This window comes from Myodes glareolus, chromosome 20 (assembly GCF_982192425.1).
Source record: "Myodes glareolus chromosome 20, mMyoGla1.1, whole genome shotgun sequence".
Lineage (NCBI taxonomy): Eukaryota > Metazoa > Chordata > Mammalia > Rodentia > Cricetidae > Myodes > Myodes glareolus.
In genome coordinates, this window is record NC_142045.1 from 42,690,880 (window position 1) to 42,712,770 (window position 21,891).

Consider the following 21,891-nt stretch of genomic DNA (forward strand, 5'->3'; position numbering starts at 1 on the left):
CCATTAAAGACTTTTTATGCCAATCTGCATCTCCTGGCTTATTCTTTGCTAAGGAGAATTCAAGGTCAAGTCAGAGGGTCATGGTGAAAACTCTTCACCAGTTCCATTACCAAACGCATATGCAGTGGATTTGTCTGTCTCCTTGCTGTCTGTATGCCTCAAGGTCACAGATGTGTCTTACTCCTGGCAGCTGATTAGACCTGGGGTTTACCCAAATCCTCATGGTCTCTGTCACCTACCCATTTTACCAACTGAGATAACAGGTGATAGCTAGAGCATAGCCACTTCCTAATACGTTCTCCCCACGGCTCCAACAACTCCATTGTTTGTGCACAGGGGAGAGACTATCTGTGCTTGCCACAGCACTCAGGAACACGGAGCCCATTTTCAGATTCAAGCCTCCTTGTCTGGCATCATCTCCATCCACTTGACAGGAAGTTTCAGAACTGTCTGGGGAGCCCTCAGCATCACAGGAGTGTGTGCAAAGATCCTGGGGTGACGATGACTCTAACAACTCTTTGGGTATTTTATGGTACGTATGGAAAAGTAGGTAAAAGTCATACCGTCAAGTATGAACAGCCTCTGTGCTTCATGGTCACACTTCTATTGTTTGTGACGTTTGGAAGTGTAGATAAAAATCCTAAGCTATTACAAACAGGCATCTCCTCTTCACTTTGATCACTGTCTCTGTGAAATATTTTGCTGACTATTTAGAGTGACAGAGAAACTGCCCCACAGCTAGGATGTTCTGTTATGAACACAGAAGAAAGGCTGCTGTATGTGGACCAGGGGCTGAAGCTTCTCTACCTGGAAGCACTGTGGCCTGAACGTCCTAGATGCCAAGGGCTCATGTGGTGACACCTGGTATTTCTTTCCCTTTTTAGTTCTAAGTCTTTGGTTTTCCAGCAATGACTAAAACACCCACCATTTCAAATAAGGAACACTTTTTAAAGTAAAAAAAATTCTAACAGTTATGGATCACAATGCAGACACTTGGATGAACGCGCACCTTAAGCAATGCCATGCTGTCCTCTGAACCATCGGCTTCTCTTTGCTTCCGGACTGCATCCGGGGTAGTGTGTGGGCTCAGACCAACACCTTCTCCACCTTCACCAGGCTCACAGCCGCCACTGCTCCGGGAGGGACTGGGCTTCCGTGCCTTGAAGGAATAGTCACTGAAAAAGGTTCTTCTGCATGTTGGAGAGGTCGCTGTTTTGGCAGACCCCTGTAGTCTACTGAGGATAGGTGAAGTGGTCAAACTATCAGCCTTTTCACGTGGTGCAGCAAGGAACCAGTCAGCACAAGACAGGCAGGGCCCCGGAGACGAGGCTAGCCGTTCCTCAATGCGGGAGTCTACTCCTTCCAGCTGATGAAGAGTTGTTCTGACCTGATCTACATAGATACAGTCTGGACCAGGATTCCCAATAGCTTTAGATGTACAGCCTCCAGCTTCTAACAGCACACACAACACATAATGGCGCTGCAAAGGAGATTAGTACAGGTTTAGCTGCCATGGAAACACTTAATATAGCCCATGTGTACAGGCTTGTACTAAAGGCATATGGGCATTCGCGAATACTCGGTAAGTATTGAAAACCTCTCTCTCCTCTTTTTCACCACCATCGAAGATTCTTGACCCAGAAAGGAAACAATTTCACATTGCTTTATTTTGATAAAGCGTCAATTTACCATCAGTCAGTTCTCTTAGTCCACAGAATTTCCTAAAATAACTTCCAAATAGCCTCAATTATCACCACCATCATTTCAGACAGGGTTTATGTATAGCCCAGGCTGCTAAACTCAAACATGGAAATCCTCTTGCTCACAGCCTTCCAAGTGCTGGGATTTTAGCGATCATCACCAGACAGGGCTCAAATCTGTATTGCTTCATGTATTCCAAAACAAGCCAAAAGGAAAAGCCATGCTAGGAAGGGGAACAAGACATCTTCAGACCCTGCTAAAATTGTACACTGGATTTTTACTAATATTTCTTCATGAGTATTAAAAAGATACAGAAGGAAGGAAATAGAGGGGCACACAACATTTCCTTGAATGCAAGTAATTAACACACTCTTAACTTGTAAATGAGCATGCTTGGTTGTGTATTTAAGCAAGCAGATTTAAAAAGTATAAAATGAAATTCAAGAAGTTCATAACTCACCAGTCCAACAATTAGTAAAAAATATCTCCCTTCAGGCTCCGGGAAGACCTCGGTGTCTGAGTCTGGAGGAGGCTGGAGGTGGTGCCGCGGGAACACTTCTCTCCACACTATCAGCTGGCCAATTCTTTGCTTTGCCGCTAAAGGCAGCAGGCAGTACTGGCGACAGTACGCAGCAATCTCAATGACATCATCCTTGGGCAGATGGCTGCACACCAAATAACCCTGGGATTTAACCATGCAGAGCCAAAGCCGTGGGTAACATGAATCGATGAGCCCGCACTTCTAAGAGTTTTATAAACACCAGAACGGTGGGCTTAAGATAACGGAGCTCTAAAGTGGCTAAGTTAAGATCTGGTAACATCCAGCCAAACTGCAGATCAAGTTTGACAGCTTCAGGGACTCAGCAGACAGGATTTACACAAAGCAAGATCACCTTGAGTGCTTGGTAAAACTGGGACTAGAAAAGGAGGCAGGGCCAAGGTTGGCACAACTGGTTCTTTTCTGTATACCTCCTATATCAGCTGATTTTATGGTATGTTATTTATTGTTTTAAAGATATTTTTAAACAAAATACTTAAACTGACTCAGTTTCTCTCTTAAACTGACTCAGTTTCTCTCTCTCTCTCTCTCTCTCTCTCTCTCTCTCTCTCTCTCTGAGACAGGGTTCCTGGAACTTGCTCTGTAGACCATGCTGCCCTTGAACTCACAGACATCCGCCTGCCTCTGCCTCCCAACTGCTGGGATTAAAGGCGTGCGCCACCACCGCCTGGTACTGATTTGATTCTTAAAGCTTTATATGGAAGCAGTTATTCAAGATACAATGTATGTCACTTCTGAAGAAGAGGCTAAAAAGAGCAAGAACACTACTGAAAAAGGAAATTAAGAATGCATTGCTGGAGAGAGCTCAGTGGGTAAAGGCACTGGCTACCGAGCCAGATGACCTGAGTTCAATCCTGGGAGCCCCACGTGGTAGAAGGAGAGACCAACTCCTTCAAGTTGTCCTTAGACCTTTACATACGCTCTGTGGCTCATGCATGCACACACACTAAACACATAACATTTTTTGAAATTCTGAAAAAAAAAGAACATATTGCTCTTCTCCTTTATATATTTTATTCTTTTAAGTACTCTTTCACTACTGCACATTTGGAAATGCCTTAACATACAGTAAAACATCAATATCTATTGCATTTATAAATCTCTGCAGCCTTATTTCCAGTCCATAGTTTCTGTGCCTACACACAGATGCAAAGTGGTAACATTTCTTCTGTGTGTATAAAAGTCGGAGAAAATTTACTTTAGGTCTACGTATGTAGCAGTTGAATACTGATAAATATTTCGAGCTTCAACTTACCTTGTAAAACAGGGAAGACCCCAAAATTGTGTACAGTCGTCTCATGTCGCAGTAATCCTCGGACTGGGGGGAAATTCACAGCTGATTTATAATGTATTTGTAATATGGCACTTATTTATTTTATGCAAAAGATAAAAATATTACAGCTAAGCTACAACAATTGAAGTAGAGATTACATTTGTTAGAAATAACTTTTTTTTTTTTCTTTTTGGTGTTTCGAGACAGGATTTCTCTGAGTAACAGACCTGGTTGTCCTGGAACTCACTTTGTAGACCAGCTTGGCCTTGAACTCATAGAAATTCATCTGCCTCCTGGGTGCTGGCATTAAAGGTATGAGCCACCACTGTCCTAGCAATGACTTGTGATGGAACATTAGACATCAAAATGCTAGGGGACCAGGGTGAAAGTCCAGTGTGTTCCCACGACCCCACAACATCACCGCACACGGCATCGGCTCTTCCATGAGGGCTCTGAAAACAACCGCTATGACAGGAGCTCCTCTTACCATCCACAGGACCCAGCATCACCAGGAGTCACTTTTGAAAGCACAAATTGGCACAATTTATTTGTGGGCAAGTGCATGATATTTAAAAATTAATCAGAACACACACACTATTTGAGTATCCCCTTCTCCAGGGATCTAGATGACAGCTGAGTGAATCAAGACATTTTTGTGAAAGTTAATAGTTCATTTGGAATACTGAGAAATTAGAGATGAGGCCACACTCAGGAATGGAGGGATGATCAGCTAAGCCTGGTGCTGTGTCGGAGAACAGTACAGGTATTGGAACAGTGCAGCCATCAAAGCTACTGGATGCGCTGCTCAGCAGAAAGTGCAAGTTCCAGAACAAAACACCACTCCATCTGTGTTTCGCTGATCTGGTTTACACTCCCACAGCTATGTGATATGTGTATCCATTCACTGGGGTTCTGTGTAGAAATGGAAGGGTACAGAAAAGTCTAGAAAGATCCATTCCAAGCTCTGAGAGCAGTCACTGCTGGGACGCCAGTGGGAAAGCATGGAGGGAAACATTTGTCTTCCCTGTTGATTTTATCTTGAACACAGAGGAAATAAAAAACCAGAAATAATTAAGTGTGTCTTTGAAACTGTGTTCCATCCATAGAAATAAGGGGACTGAACGAAGCAGGGCATGGTAGCACATGCCTGTGACACCGGGGCTTAGAAGCTGAGTGGTGCAGGAGAATTATCTGTATTTTGTCAATCATATTTTAATAAAACGCTGATTGGCCAGACAGGCAGTATAGGTGGGAAAGTCAGACAGGAAGTAGGGGTGGAGCAAAGAGACTGGGAGTATTCTGGGAAGCAGGAAACTCCCTAGCCATTCCTGTGCAGACCACTGAAGAGACAGCATGTAACCTGCCCTGCTGAGAAAGGTACGGAGCCATGTGCTAACATAGATAAGGATAATGGGGTAACATAAATTATAAGAGCTAATAAGTAGCCTGACCTAATGGGCCAATCAGTTTATAACCTTATGGAGTCCTGTATGTGATTGATTTTCTTTGGGACTTGCCAACTGTGGGGTACCGGGTGGGAACAGAAACCCCAACAAGGCGGCCCCCTCATGTTACAGCTGAGGCAGAAGGTGAAGACAGAAAACAGCAGTATCGGCTCCTTCGTGTCTACTACTGCCTAGGCTGGACAAGGCGAGTGTGAGGGTCAGCTTGTGTCCTCATATCTTGCCTTTTCCTCTCTTACAACATTATTCTGAACCAACCCCAGATCCACTTCTTCTGTAAATAACTTCAGGATGCACTCTATGGGGCTGGAGAGACGGCTCAGAGCTCGAGAGTTTATTGCTCTTGTAGACGACCCAGGTTCAGCTCTCAACCACCTGCCACTCCAGTTCCAGGGGATCCTAGCCCCTCTGCTGGCCTCTATGGGATCAAGCATGTACGTGGTACACATACATACAGTCAGGTACAAACATACACTTCAAATAAAATACTTTTTAAAAAAGATGTACTCATAAACTTTGAAAAAAAAAGATGTACTCTAACAGAAGAAATATTAAGAAAATATATAGTCACTATGCCAGCATTGAAAGATTTATTCTTGTCTAATGCATAGCCATCAGTAGTATATTTCCTTAATTGTCTCACAGATGTCTACTTACTTATATATATGTTTATTTACTTAGAGACAGGGCCTCACTATGTATCCCAGGTTGGCCTTAACTTGAATCTCAACTGCCTCTGTCTCCTTATTGTTGGGATTAAAACTGTGCACCATCATTCCCCACTTCATTGATATTTTGAAAAAACTTGTTTGAATGAGAAGCCAAGGAAGACTGTACAGTGAACTTGGTTTACACGGTTGTCTCTTCAAAGCCTCTTTCAAGGTCTTTCTCCTCTTCTCTCTGCCTCCCTTCATCTTTCTGTGATTTATTTGCTGGAGAAGATATCCCAGGTTTCCAGTCTGGATTTAACTGAGTGTAATTTCTCTTCTACAAATAGAGTCATGTGACATGCCCTTAACTTAAAGGTGGTAGATGATGTAATGCCTCATTCAGATATTTCACAGGTGATTTGTGGGCTTCCACAGTACAAATAGTGCTCCTTGTCAACCTGCAAATGCAGCATCACGTGGGACATGAACCCCCAGGCAGGGTATCTTAACTGACACAGGGACACCCATCTTAACAGTGGGCAGGACCGCTTCCTACGCAGGGACTCTGGGCAGTATAAATGGATGGGCTTCAACAGAGTACTTTATCACAGCCAAAGATACAGACGCCAAGGCAACTGCCAACAATGATCTCTGTGTGGTCACCTTGACTCGTGGTTCAGACAAAAAAGGAAGCATCAATGTCTGGTTCTTCCCCACATCCCCAGTTTTCACAGAAGTGACCTGGCTCCCTTCTTTCCAAGCATCATGAACTTACATGCTTCAGCGCCCTGGATGCCTTCCCATGTGCTGAGTCATCCCAGTTTCAGCCCCAGCACAGACAACCTGCGTCCATCCTGAAAGTTCTAGAACATTCCATGTCTCTGAGGAACTTAGCTCCTTTTGGCAAGGAGATGCTTATACACAGTGGCTTGAGTGTTAACGATATTAATTGTTCACTGACAACTTATGTGTTGGTCTTTTCACTGGGGAGACCGAGGAAATGGAAATGATTTTAAAGAGTTTAAAGTCACACTGAGAGTTCCAAGTTAAGTTCAGAATGAAGTGTTCTCAAATCATCAAACCATGTCGATCTCTGTCCTCACAAAGTCCTAGTGTTTGTCTAGTTAATCACTGTCTAACCTCATTATACACATTGTGTAGCTGATATTTCAGCTGACTAGAAAACCTTGGGGCAAGTAGACATTGGCCAGTGTCAAAACAGAGGCCGAATGTTCTAAGCTCACTTGGCAGGTGCTGGGGATGACTGATTACATAGAGTTCAACACTGTACCTCTGTGGAAATGCTCCCCTTCTTACCAGTTCTTCGAAGTCAGCGGCCTCAAGGTCACTCAACACTGTGTCCAGTTCCACCTGTGTGAACACAAGGAAGGGCACTCAGAACTGTCCGAGGGACTGAGCAAGTATCTTTCTTTCTCTGTTGCACTACACAAGAAATATCTCTAAATGGAACATGTTATTTTTGAGCTTTGCAAATATAAAAAATTAACTTATTTAACACATTTTTTTAAAATTAAAAGTGGCTGGAAAAACCGTAAAAAATTTCTGGTCAATACAAAACAATTTATGAGATTAAAAATCTCTTTTCTTGTTTTAAGTTAATTTTTTTTAGCTTTTAGACTAAGCAAAATGAAAATCACTATTTATGTGGTCAACTAGCTCAGGTTTTTTTCCTGCTTCCTGTGTATTTTTGGTCAGTTGGATTCTTGGAAAATACCGACGTTCTTCCTTGTCCTTCTCCTAGAAACAATGATTTGAATAGAGCGTTGCCAATCGTCATTCAGATTAAAACATTACAGCAGGAGCTCCCCTGGGATCTGGCACAGCTTAACTTCCCCACAGAGTTATTAGACAAAAATCTTTTACATAGGATTTGGCTTCAGTTCCATGGAAATTGCTGGAGCTTTTCCTTGAAGCATCTATATTTAAAAACAGAGTAAAATTATCCTGCAATGCAAATGTGTAAACATACAAAAAATAGTTACTTAAATATGTAGCATACATACTATGTGTAAATAGGGATTTGCTTGTTTTTTTTTTTCTCTTCTTTTCCTTAAAGGCTAAGGCATTCCCTGCAGGGCTGTGTCCCACACTGTGTTGTATCACGACAACAAAAGCTCCGGAGACATTAGTCATGCCTTTCAATGCTTTTCACACAGGGCGACTTATCACTCACTTGTGACCCACATTTCCCTGCACCTAGCAAATGCTTTGTATTCTCTTGTTTGGTGAGAACCCTTTACCTTGTTAAAAACAAAAACAAAACTGTCAGACAAAGAGAACAAACACTTGTAATTTTTTATCTTAGGCTAGTCCTAGAATTTTGCTCTACTCGTCTCCGGGCTGATGTTAGACTAACATGACTAAGTGTTCCTCTAACAATACCAGTGTGCCTGAGGAAAACATGGTGAAAACTCTCAACTACCTGAAGGAAAACCAAAGGGAGACCTCATCATATACTAAACTTGGAACAAATTACTTTCAAATTAAAACCAAACACTTCCACTGAACGTTTGTCAACTGCAAGTTGCCTCACAACTACTTTTTAAAACCAAGTCTTTATGGGATTAAATTCCTTACTATTTTCATTAGAAGATACGTTGTCAATAAAAGTTACTATTCTAAGACAGCGAAAAATCTCAAAGAAAAGAAGAAAACATTTGTTGAGCTTTCTGCTAAAACAAAAGCTTTGGGGATCCTGGTTTCTGGTCACACATGTAGAAAACCTGAAGTAGGTATTCAGTCCGAACAAATCAAAAGCTGAACAGCACAAAAGGTCAACTCTTCTGTGTCTGGAAGAGGGGCGAGAACACAGCAAACTGCTGGCCTCAAGCTCCGAGACACAGACAGACAGACAGACAGAGCCAGGTACTCATAATAGCTGCATAAAAGACTCAGGAGCTGAAACGGCCAACACAGGAGAACCTGCGCTGTAGCTGGAAAGTTGCCAGAGGCTCTATGTGGGTAATTTCCACAGCTGAAAACTCCCTGGAAACCCAGGCTCCTTGGTTCCCCAAGCTTTTGTGAGTTTTCCCACCAGCAGGCTAACCAGGTTGCCACAGAAAATGCCCTCCTGACTCTGACACTAGGATGGACAGGGAAAGGGACCACTGAGCCATACTCTGGAGCACTGGGTTTTCCTTAACAAAACCGGCCCCGTGGAGAAACTAGTTAACTATAGCACAACCACATTGGATGTGGCAAACCTAGGGGTAAACACAGTTGGCAACAGCCTTCCTCACTTCAGAAGAGGACCACGAAACCTCCTATGTTCCCACGTAGGAGAAAGATGCCCAATCCTGGCTCATGCTAGCTAGCCGGCCTGTTCAAGCAAAGAGCAGAGAAGAAACCTGACAAACAATGCTAAGGCCTGCAGTCCACCAACCTCCAGGCTCACTAAGGGCTGAGCCCTAACCATGAGCCAAGAACACTTCCCCTCTTGACATTTCCCTACCTCCTTAACAAGGCCTACAGCTTTTGCACATGTAGCTGTCCAAAAACCAAGAAAACAAATCACAAGGCACCAATCAGCAATCCTACATATTTAGGACAGAAAGCATCAGATAAGATATGGCTAAAACTAGACAAGGTGAAGGCGCTGGAATTAACAGTCAGGACATTTAAAAGAAAATGACTGAGACACCATGCGGGAAAAGAAGACAAGGCGAGCTGAGCTGGAGTCCCTATGAAAAACCAACAGGAAGGGCACTGAGGAAATCACAGGGCAGAAAGGAAGGCTTTGAGGGCAGAGCTGTGACGGGGTGTGACCGAGGTTAGGACTCCCGCCTGTATCACACAGTGCTCTTTATGGGGACCGGGGTTAGAAGGAAAGGGGTACTATGACTATGGCTAAAAGCAGAGAGAAAAAAAAAAGAAGCAAAGTTGCATGAAAATTATCACTACAAAGAACAGAAAGCAAACAGAAGATAAGGGGATGAACATGGAACAATGACAGCAAAGAGAAACCACACCAAGTATGACTATCATTCTCTTAATTTCCTTTTATGATTCTTGTTAGTATAATTAACTACACAAAGAGGAATTCAAAACTATTTGTTGTGTGACATTTTTGATGGCATTCTGACAATAAAGTTTGTTTTGAGTCAGAGGGCAGAGCTAGCTACTAGTTGACCAAAATTAACCACAGAGGTCTTGGAGGACTGAGGACAGATAGGAGACAGGAAGTAGTAAGGCAGGGCCGAGAAAGGCTCTCAGGCTTTTTGGACTGAGGAAAAGAGTGGAGGTTGGTGGCTTCTCCATTCGTCTCTGATCATTCAGGTTTTTACCCCATATCTGACTCCTGATGTTTTTTGATAAAGAATAATTAGATAAATACTTCAACAATTTTTTCAATGCTAGGAACAAACTCAGGCCCTCACAACCCTAGGCAAGTGTTAGCTCTATCACAACACAAAAGGAATCCAGACCAACTTCTATGACTAACACAGATGCCAAAATTCACAACAAAGTACTAAGAAGGTCTGGCAATATGGCTCAACACGTACAGGTACTTGCTGTCAAGCCTGAGGATCTGAGTTCAATCCCTGGAACCTCAATGGCAAAGGGAAAGAACTGACCCCCACCCCAAGTTGTCTTCTGACTCCACAAACGCACCTCTAGCACCCACGTGCAAAAGTCACTCACTAAGCTCACACATCATGGCCAAACTGGTTCCATTCCAGGAATTCAAGGTTGGTTTAGCATCCAAACCAGTAAGTGAGATCCACTGCATAAACAGACTAAAGACAGAAACCACAGGATCATCTCATTAGCTACAGAAAAGGCCTTTGATGAAGTTCAACATCCTTTCCTGATTAAAAAAAAAACACTGAAGCAATTAGGAATAGAAGGGACATATATCAGCAACATAAAAACTACATACAAGGAACTTACGGCCAACGTTATATTCAAAGTGGGGAAAATGGAAGGCATTTCTTTCCTTTTTTTTTTTTTTTTTACTCTTCGAGACACGGTTTCTCTATAGTTATTGATGCCTGTCCTGGAACTAACTCTTGTAGACCAGGCTGGCCTCGAACTCACAGAGATCCACCTGCCTCTGCCTCCCAAGTGCTGGGATTAAAGGCCTGTGCCACCGCTGCCCGGCTGAAAGCATTTCTTTTGCAGTTAGGAATGAGGCAACGGTATCCATTCTTACTACTCTAATTCAGTAAAGTTCTCAAAGTCTTATTTAGAGAAATAGGACCAGAGAAAGAAATAAAAGGTATACACACAGGAAAGAAAGCAGCTGAGTGCCCCTACCTAGAAATGACATCATTCTGTACTTAAAATGACCCCAACGATTCTACCACAAAGTGCTTAAGAATGATGAGCCACCTCCAGGCAAGTCCAGGAAGAAGAAATAACACGCACTGATCCAAGACTCTACAGCAATAGCCAACGTGCCAAGAAAGAAAGATAACGGGGACAAAACCAACCAAGGAAGAGAAAGCCTTCTATAGCGAAAACATCAAGACACAAAGACAGAGATGGAAAAGAAGCCTCAGAAAACTGAGCTCTCATGCTCATGCATGCATTGCTAGATTTAAAGTCACTTTGGTGGGTCACACATGTCTGGGAAGTTAATGCTTTCTTCTAGATTCTCTAGTGTTGTAGAATACGGGTTTCCCAAGTATTTCCTAATTACCCCCCGAATTTGTAAGAATTTGCAACATCCCACTTTTATCTCAATCTGTTAATCTGGATCTTTTCTCTCTTCAGCAAGCTTTGCTAGTTAGTGTTTTGTCGATCTTGACCGTCTCTTCAGGCATTTCTACTGCTTCCTTTGTGCCTTCCTGAAGCTTGTCTCTTTCTGTTCTCAGGGTGGGATTGCGGGGGGGAGGGGGAGTCTATTCTGTTACCAAGTTACAAAAAGCCAATTACAAAGTCCACTATGTAGCCCAGAAATTCATGCAAGCTAAACACAATGACCCTAAAATCATTATTACCTCTACCATCGGGTAGAGGAACCAATAGTAGAAGGATGGGCTATATACTGTGAAAATTAGGTTTCTTTAATAAATCAATTATGAAACAGGGGCAGGAACCTGAGTGACTCTTAGCCAGGAACCCAGCTCTCACTGGTGCCCTCTGATGACAAAGGACCTGGGGGATTTGAGCCTCTCCCCAGTAGGTATGAGACAAGCTTAGGAGCCAGGGTTCTTCTATCTTAAAGGCACTGCTATCCAGTTGCTGTGTCAAGTTTTCTCTTTGAAAGCTCTGGCGATTTAGGAAAATGAGGCTGGGGTAGCTGAGTGGCAGAAGGCTGGACCAGCACCCCTGGGCTCTCAGGCTCAAGTTCCAGGACTAAGAAAATGGTCACTGCAGCCTGAGGCTGGCGATTCACAGAACCAAGGACAAAATAAAGACCAGAAGGCAAAGTCTCCTGTACACGTGTGCTGATACCCACTTCCTTCCAGCTACGGTCCGTGTAACGGAACTTCCACAACTGTAACTGAAGTTACAGTGAGCACTACCGCTCCCCCATCTCACCCGGACGTGCTGACTACACGATCAGCAGTAACCGTCATTCACTTAGCCCATGTTGAAGGGCTTCAGAAGAATGGAATCTTGAGTAGGTTTCCCAGCAACACAGTCTGGATCTCTTCATCCAGAATCTACATGAATCTACAATGCCACCTCATTTACTACTGAGACAATGCTACAAGTAAAGGAATTACACCGCGGACCACACTGACGGTTCCTGGAGTGACCATGCCAGTTGTGTAAAGTTGTAAGTGGTGGACAGTCATGAAGTCATACTGGACACACCTAACAAAGCTCGATGTCGGTAAACTACGTGTGGAACAATCCAAAGATAAGGCACATATGCTCATGGGAGAGACCTGGAGATATGGCTCAGCAGTAGAACACATGCTTAGGATGCAGGAGGCCCAGGCTTCAACTCTCAGCATCAAAAACAAAACAAATGAATTATTTTGCTCTCAGTGGACCTTGTATTCTTATTGAGACTGTCTGTCAATACAGACCACCAAAGAATCTTTAGTTACAGTCTTTTACCAGCACTAAATGAAGAAACAGTCCCCAGTTGCTCGTCTGCCCGAGAAGAAGCCCACCTGTAATCTGGACAGAAACATAAAGCTGACCTTGTGCTGTAAAGTCATAGTCACAAAATTGCCAAGTGAGACATATGGCCTAGATTTCTGGAAAGAAGTCTGAGTTTGGAAAGCTTAAATTTAAATATGTCAAGAGAACCAATTTCTATTTTTAAAGGATCGCTGGTTGAAGTTTATGTCACTGGATCCCCTACTTCAGCAGCTGTTTCATTTGTTACATATAATACTGAAGCACACATGCATACACACACACACACACACACACACACACACACACACACACACACACACACAAAGAGATAGGGAGAAGAGGGCCAGCAAGCTCAATCCTGGAACATAAATAGAGGTGGAGAAAGGGACCCAAACATACCAACCCATCCTCTGACCTGTACACACCACAGCGGCAGGTCTTCCTAGACCACTCAAGGATTAGAAGTAGGCAGATGGTTCCGATTCCTATCTAGGACCCCTAAGATTACCTTGAGCTCCTGTGGAAGTGTGAGCCAACGGACTCCAGGGAGGCTGTCCAAAAGCACGGCGCTGGCTGCATCGTACTGTTGAGCACTGGGGCTGGCGTTGAGATGCAACTTGTCAGGCTGAAGAGCTCGTTGAAAGAACAAGCTGAAGAAATGATCCAAGTGAGGAGTGTTCTCAACCTGGCAAAAGGCACTGAAGAGACAGGAGCTGTGGTAGGTTGTTTTACTCTTTTGCCTCTTTGCCTCTTTTGGGGGCCCGCTACCCAGCTCCCAAATAATCACACAAGGAGAATTAATTCTTACTTATAAATGCCCACCCTTACTTAGCTTGGCTTACTTCTAGCCAGCCTTTCTTAACTTAAATTATCCCATCGACCTTTTGCCTCTGGGCTTTTACCTTTCTTTATTTCTGACTATCTTACTTTCACTCTTGCTCTGTGGCTGGCAGTGTGGCTGGGTGACTGACCCTTCTTTTCTCGCTCCTTGATCTCTGTCACTTCTTGATCTTCTCCCAGATTTCTCCTCCTATTTATTCTCTCTGCCTGCCAGCCCCACCTAACCTTTCTCCTGCCTCGCTATTGGCTGTCCAGCTCTATATTAGACCAATCAGGGGCTTTAGACAGGCACAGTAACACAGCTTCACAGAGTTAAACAAATGCAACATAAAAGAATGCAACACAGTTGGTCTGTGGTGGCGCACACCTTTTATCCCAGCACTTGGGAGGCAGAGGCAGGTGGATCTCTGTGAGTTCGAGACAAGCCTGGTCTACAAGAGCTAGTTCCAGGGCAGGCTCCAAAGATACAGAGAAACCCTGTCTCAAAAAACCACACACACATAAATAACACAACACATCTTTGCATCATTAAACAAATGATCAAAAGCATAAACAAATATAACACAAATTAATATTCCACAACAAGGAGCTGGAAATGTGAGCAACCCGTGGAGAGGTTCATCGCCTCCTGCAGTAGCTCAAGAACAGCTCCATTCCTGCATGGAAGCTCTCCTCCTCCCTGTTCCCTTAGTTACAGCCTCTGTGGCGTGACTGGGGGAGAGTGTTAAGAAATACACTTTCTGTATTTAACAAGCAGACACCAGGGAAGAACTGTGGCCCACCCAGAGGGCATGTGCACAATAAAAGGGCTGAAGTACACATTTCCCTCCCTCTCTTCCAACCATTTACAACTCCTAGGTCTTTCAAATGATAGAGGATAATAGAGAGATTCTGACTCTGCAGGACAAGAGTTGACTTTGAGTCTTACTAGGCAGCTGTCACAAGACCAACCAATGGGCCTCTCTGTGAGTATTGGTTTTCAAGTCAAAACTGGGGTTAATATGATCCAATTCACCTGCAAATTACCTAGTACTCAGAACACACAACTTCCTATGGTGCTTACTATGAGAACCCAGGAAACAGAAGAGAAGAAGCTAAGTTATTTTTCTCCTCAGCTGAGGGAAGGAAGGAGGGAGAGAGGGATAGAGAGAGGGAGGGGACTGGAGAGATTAAACAGCTGATTTTAGACATGCGAAAGCAATCCAGCATTATCGTGACTATTTCTTGGAACAGCTCAGGTGACACAAGGGCTGGCTCCTATCACACCAAAGTGACAGACACTGAGTCATCCTGCAAGTGTTTCAGTGCGTCCTTCGTTCCCGTCCCTAGACTCTTTGCTGGGAGCGCAGCAGTAAAATCATACCACTGTGTTTGGAAGAATGCATAAAAACTGTCATTCAGTTTCTATTCTGGGGTACTCTGGTGTGCAGAGCAGAGGTACCACACTTGAGGCCCCAGAAGCACTGAAACTTGCAGAAATTCCACGGGAGAAAAATGTTTCCCATTCAAGATTCTGTGCACTTAAATGATTAATGGTTACCTCTATTTTCCCCTTCAAGTCAATAAATATATATCACATTATATTATAAGGTTAGGAACAACTGGCCAAAGTGCCAAGAATAAGCAATGGTTGAGTACCTGGCCCCAAATGGGACATCTATGTCACCCCCAGGCCTTAGGATCAAAGGGAAGAAGGGAAGAGTCAGAGCATGGATGGACACATGCATGCACAAAAGGACACCCACTGAGTACAACAGGACCACTGCACTTGTGAACTTATTACAGCCATGGCTGTCTGCACTGACCTTTACAAGACTGCGTTCATAGACATTTCGTCAGAGGTGGGGAGCGGCCCATAAGGGACTACTGGCACTTAATGGTTTCTTCAGTGGTGAAGCCACTGAAAGTTGCCCATGCTCCAGTAAATAATCCCTGGCAATGCTCATGCAGCAAACCTAATAACTCAGTGGGTCACAGGACACCTGAGATTGTGTGTGTGGCGGGGTGGCTGTTGGGAGGACAGAGGGTTTCAGGAGAAGGGGGGTGACAGAGGTAATGAGCCCAACTCAAATCCACTGTGCAAATGGAAACCTGCCAAAGGATAAAGAAATGGAAGCAGAGAAGCACAAAATGTGCCTGAAATGGATAAGCATATTCATGTTTTACAGAGTACACAAAGGAACACATATTGCACCTTAACGTCTCATGCAGTGTATCTGATTTCTACTAACTGTGCTTTGTTTGTTTACTTTGTTTTTTGAGACAAGGTCTATAACTCAGAGTGGCCTGGGAACTTCTTATGCAGCCTAGGCCTGCTTTGAACTTACAGCAATCCTCCTGCCTCAGATTCTCAAATATCATGACTACAGATGTAAGCTACCATGCCCAGATATATGCACATTTTTAATCAAATGTTTTGAATAAAGAAACATTTCAGGTCAGTGAAATAGCAAAGAAAACACAAACATTTACTTCAAATCTTAATCTTTGTATTCTACACAGAAATGTGCTATATTTGCCTCTAAAGAAATGAACAAGTGTACACTGGTTTATATATTGTAATACAGAACTTCACAAATTAGTAATCTCATGAATTTCCACATGATACCTATTGGAATATACTAGGGAGAAAGCAATAGCATCACGGTTTCACTAACTCCAGGTGTGATGGTTCACACCTGACGGGCTGAGGTAACAGGATCTAGTTATCCCAGGCTACACAGTAAGGGCTGGGTCAGTCTGAGCTACACAGTGAGATTCTGTCTCAAAAAAATTAATTCATAATTGGATTTAACAAAAATTAAGAAAGAATAAAGAAAACACGAGGGAACTGTCACAAGAAAAAGAATGAACCAAACAACTTGCTTCTCAAGCAAGAGTCACTGCCAAGTGCAGAGCAAGACACAGAACCATGACCTGACACTTGAGACAGAATCGAGTGAAATGCTTACCTGTCTAAAGAACCATACATGAACTTCAGGGTTTGGGTGACATCTTCTATCATGTTCCTTAGCTGGGGAAGAGGAACTCTTAAAAGAAAATATGTAGTTACTCATCCACAACATAATCTAATGATACAGACCCCAAAGAAGCAAGATGTCCTTACATTAACATATTGGCACAATTTAGTCAGCTGTGGGCAGAGCTGTGAAACTCCAACCAGAGAATGGTCACCCTAAGGCAGGAAGTCGCTTCAGCTTCTCAGAGTCACTGTTTTACAAAAGATATTAACATCTGGGAAAAAAAACCCACTCCCCAAATTCTCCAGCATGAATAAACTCTAGACATATGGGGTGGTTTGAAAGAAAATGGCCCCAATAGGGAGTGACACTATTAGGAGGTGTGGCCTTGTTGGAGGAAGTGTGTCACTGTGGAGGTAGGCTTTGAGGTCTCATATGCTCAAGCTATGATTAGTGTGACAGTTCACTTCCTGCTGCCTGGGGATCAAGATGTCTATGTCTCAGCTCCTTCTCCAGCACCTTGTCTGCCTGCATGCTGCCTTGCTTCTTACCATGACAATAATGGATTAAACCTCTGAAACTGTCATCAGCCCCAATTAAATGTTTTCCTTTATAAAAGTTGCCATGGTCATGGTGTCTCTTCACAGTAACAGAAACACTGTAAAGGCAGAAGTTGGTACCAGTGACTGCAGTATTGCTGTGATAGGCCTTCCATGTTTTTGAATGCTTTAAGCACTGCTTAATGGGCCATACCAGTAGGGGCATGGAAGACAGAGGTGCTCAGGGTGAGTTGAACTGTGGTCTGACTCCAGAGGTTTTAAGAAGAATTTCAGTATGCTGCCTAACGATGGTTCTTATGATATTTTCGGTGAAGAATGTGACTGCTTTCTGTCCTTGTCAGAAAAGTCTGCCTCAGGCTAACATGAAGAGTTTTGGGTTAATTTCATTGGCAGAGGAAATCTTAAAACCTAGTACAGACTCTGTTGTAAGGTTACTAGTGTTGACTCTTATGAAGATTTATAATGAAAAGGAGAAACTGAGCAAGAAAATACAAAATGTATAATTTGAGGAGGAAAGGGGCACCAGGAAGTGGAATGGAACTAAACTTTGTATTCAAGAATATAAACAGAATAGGAAATGAAATAAAGGGAGTGATGACCTCAGGGGAAGACCCCATCCAGCTACACTTACACCTCGTGAAGAATTAAAGAATATTTTAGGTCCAGGAATGGGGATACATGTCTTTATTTCTAGCACTCTGGAGACAGAGGCAAGCAGAGGTCTAAGTTCAAAGTCAGTCTGGTCTACAGAACAAGTTTTAGGACAGTCAAGCTTAGGCAGTAAAAGAAACTATAGAAAACAGAAAGCTAGTGAAGACGTAACTGAATTAGCGAGCCATGTTTCAGCACCAGCAAGCAGAAGCAGCTTCGGCCATGTGGTTCTGGCTTTAGAATCAAGAGTAGAAGAAAGGAGTTATGGAATCTTCCTCCCCCACTAAGGAAAGCCGCTGAGGCCAGGCGTATGTCAGGGGTGTCCCTGAACGGAGACTAGAGAGGCCATTGTGTGAAGTTGTGAGGTGAAGCCTGGAATGCCTTGAAGACAAAGGATGCTGGAGATGCCAGAGCTATGGGATAACTGCTGAGGAAGGCTGCTGACAGGAGTGGAGCCAGCCCAAGAGAAAGAAGTGTGCTGCAGCAACAAAGCTGAAAGGAGTCAGAGATCTGAGAGCATTCTGACATCAGACACGGAGATGCAGAGTCTGGAGTTTGCCCAGCCGGTTTTGGGTCTTGCTCTGGTCCAGTATTTCCTCATTGTGCTCCCTTCTCTATGTTTTGGAATGGTAATGTATATCCTGTGTCATTATATGTGGAGGTATGTGATCTGCTTTTTGATTTTGATTTTTACAGGGGGATTACAGTCAAGAGACTGCAATGCCTCAGAAGAGACGTTAGACATTGAAACCAATTTGAGACTGTTATAGACTATGGGGAATTTTGAAGTTGGACTGAATGCTACCTCTGTGTAGGCTGTACTGACAGCCCCCCAAAACACAGGTAACTATTTCCCCAGTGCAGCATGTTGGGATCATGAGACCAGCATGAGGAGTTCTCTTTTTGATAAAAGTGGCATAATTTAGTGAGACAGGCTTTGCTACCACCATCTTACTTTTGGTTGCTGTTGTTGTTACCATAGTTTCAGAAATGTTTTTCAAAGGTAAACAATAAAAATTTCAACTCACTCTTCAGCAGGCAGACCAATTAACAACAACTTGTCAGACTCCTTCAAGAAAGCAACGTGAATTTGTTTCCCATTTAAATGGAGGGATGAGCTAAGAAAAACATAAAATCAAAATGTGGTTAGAGAAACTTTTATAGAGATATAAAAATATCCTTAAAAGGTTACACATGGTATAATTTAAGAACCGAATTGCTTAATAAGCAAGTTTCTTGGCACATACCTAACTACCACACAGAAAAAGCAGGGGTTGTGCAGCAGCAAAAATGTATTTGGAATTATTTCCAAACCCCCAGGACACACAAAAGCAGAATCATCACATGTCTACAACCCTACCTTCAAGAGGCTGAGGCAGAAGGATTGCTGTGATTTCAAATCCAGCTTGAGTACAATCGTTCCAGGACATCAGGGCTACACAGTGAGACCCTCCCTGTCTCAAATTGGGGTATGTGTGAAATGTTTTGTTGACATTAAGTAGCTACATACAGTTTAGCTTTTTAATTTTTAAACGACTGCTTCCATCCAAGCTCACCAATTCCATGAAGACTTTGTGATTGCCCATGTATGGACATGACTGCTTAGGAGATTACAAAGAAAAGAAAACAGTGATTCAACCCAACAATATGAGATGTGGGCAGAGGAGCAAGTGATGGAACTGGAGTCACATGCACATCTTGCTCAACGGAACTCTGGGACAGGGCATGTGTGCAGTGTGTGATAGATACATAGGGAATGCATCTGTCAGCTGTGACATGTGTACATTTCAAGTATGTGCAGTTTATTCTTAATTATACTTCATGCAGCTGCAAGCAATTAGGTAACTTCTGAAAAGTTACAACAACCAACTATGGAAATACAGAGAGCACAAGTGTGTGCTGCTTTAAATAAGAACTATTAAGAATTTTTTTCCAAACTATTATTCTTATCTTAAAGTTTAAAGGTACATACACTTTTAGGCAAATATTAGCCTCTTTTATATCAAGCATTATTAAAAAATTTTTTAAAAAGAATATGCAACAAGACACATATTGTTAGGGAGCTCTGAAAATAACATATTACATTCATTGTTTCCTCAATATTGTTATTTATCTTATCATTACCGACAAGATCTAACTACTAAGTAAAATGACATCTAACCTACACAGCAGAAAAAAACAAAAAACAAATCTACATGAAAAACCTTAAATTTAAAACAAAACAAAACCAAAACCAAACAAACAAAAATTAAAACGTTAGTCTAGGAGCTGGGATGATGGCTTGGTAGTTAAGAACAAGTGGTATCCCTCTGGGAGACAAGTTTTGTTCCCAGCACCCCTGTCAGGTTCACAAGGGTGGCTCTAACTCCAGCGTCAAGGAATTAGATGCACCTACATTCATGTAACAAACTACCCCAACTCACACACACAACTAAAAACAATTTTTTTAAAAAACAAATGAACATTAATCCGATGATTCTATGCATTTGAAATGCCTCTTGCAGGGATCTCTACGGACAAGGCTGGCAAGCCAATGTGTCTGAGCCTTGAGCTGTGCACAGGCTGACAGCTGAGAGGCACAGGGTTCCCTTTTAAGGTGATAAAAATGTTCTGACATTGACTATGGTCATTCTATAAATATGCTTGAATATTTACTTGAGTACTTTTTAGAAAAGAGAGTTATTTGTTTTTATTTTATATATGTACGGTTGCTTTGCCTCCATGTATATCTGAACCATGCACATGCCTGGTACCTACATAAGCCATAAAAGGGTGCTAGATCCCCCTGAAACTGAAATTGCAGATGTTTTGGGATGCCAGGTTGACTGCTGGGAACCAAACCCAGGTCCTCTGGAAGGAAGAGCAGTCAGTGCTCTTAACCTCTGAGTCATCTCTCCAGCCTCTACTTGTACACTTTTAAGAATGGGTAAATTGTATGATTTATGGACTATAGTCAAGCAAAGCTGTTAAAAAAATTAAAAGAGAACCTGGGGCCATAGCTCAGTGGTATACAGCACTTAACGGACAGGCATGCGCTCCTTGCTTGGATCCTTGCAATGAATGAATGAATGAATGAAGAATAAATAGAAATCTGACAAGCTTATTTTATAAATATAAATTTATATATGAAATAAAGTCTCAAGTACCACTGTCTTCAAATATATAATCAATATAGCTATATGTTAAAAGGTCAGAGATTATATCTACTTTTTATTTAGGGAAACAAGTAAATTCTCCCCGATATTTTACATACCCCATATCTTCTAAAACTTTTAAGTATAATTTTATGGGATATGGGAAAAAGTTACAATCTGGGATTTCTAACCTCATATTTTATCAGTAATATGGGAGCTGTTAAAACGTGAACTAACCTTTTTTTCATGAATTTTAGATTATTGAAATACTAAAGTAGAAAAATAGCAATAATTTATTTTATGACAAATCAAACTCAAAAGCTCCAAGCCCTTCATCCTCTAACTTAACCACGGCATCAAAGTTAGGTCTGGCAAATACTGTGGCTGAGGAGTTCCCCTCCCTGCCCCTCTCTCCCTTCTTCCCTCTCCCCTCTCTCTTCTTCTTCCCTTGGTGCACAGATGGACCCAAGGCTGTGTGCAGGGTGCTGACTGACAGCTCCACCACTGCAGGACCATCCAGTTCTGATTTCTGCCCTTTCATCACTAAATAAACTTCACATGACACTGAGTTCTGAATAGTCCTCCTACAGAACAGTCTATATTTCTCCATCGTTACTGTAAAATCAGAGTATTTTCTAACCACGTGAAAAATTTAGTATCTTGCTTAGTGAGTTGACAACCACAATAAAAACATAAGGAAGTCAAGAGTCAAGACACATATTAACGTCATGTTTAAAAGATAACACTTTCTTTTAAAGTAATTGGGTGTGTGTATGTGTGTGTGTGTGTGTGTGTGTGTGTGTGTGTGTGTGTGTGTTGTACACATGTGTGCATGTGGCATGTGTACCACAGCTTGAGTGTGGAGGTTGGGGGATAACTTTTAGGAGTCTGTTCTCTCAACCCCATCAGGTCCCAGGAATTGAACTCAGGTTGGCAGGGTTGATAGGCTGACAGCAAGCGCTTTTACCTATGAGTCATTCTGCCAACTCAAAGATGACATTGTTATGAAGAATTGTAACTATGGGTCAACAGTCAATT

At 42.6% G+C, this 21,891-nt stretch overlaps 1 protein-coding gene across 3 annotated transcripts in view; it reads right to left on the minus strand.

Moving 5' to 3' along the window:
* Intu (inturned planar cell polarity protein) overlaps positions 1–21,891 on the minus strand; it is a 75,874-nt gene that overhangs the window by 15,959 nt on the left and 38,024 nt on the right. For 2 of the 3 annotated variants that reach the window (XM_087899518.1, XM_087899516.1), the window contains exons 6-12: positions 18,748–18,837; positions 16,500–16,577; positions 13,217–13,406; positions 6,964–7,017; positions 3,516–3,578; positions 2,162–2,383; positions 1,010–1,480 (exon numbers count right to left, since the gene is read on the minus strand). In XM_087899518.1, the coding sequence (XP_087755644.1) occupies positions 1,010–1,480; positions 2,162–2,383; positions 3,516–3,578; positions 6,964–7,017; positions 13,217–13,406; positions 16,500–16,577; positions 18,748–18,837 (1,168 nt within the window). The remainder of the gene's footprint in view (positions 1–1,009; positions 1,481–2,161; positions 2,384–3,515; positions 3,579–6,963; positions 7,018–13,216; positions 13,407–16,499; positions 16,578–18,747; positions 18,838–21,891) is intronic. The other variant, XM_087899517.1, reaches the window with a different exon arrangement.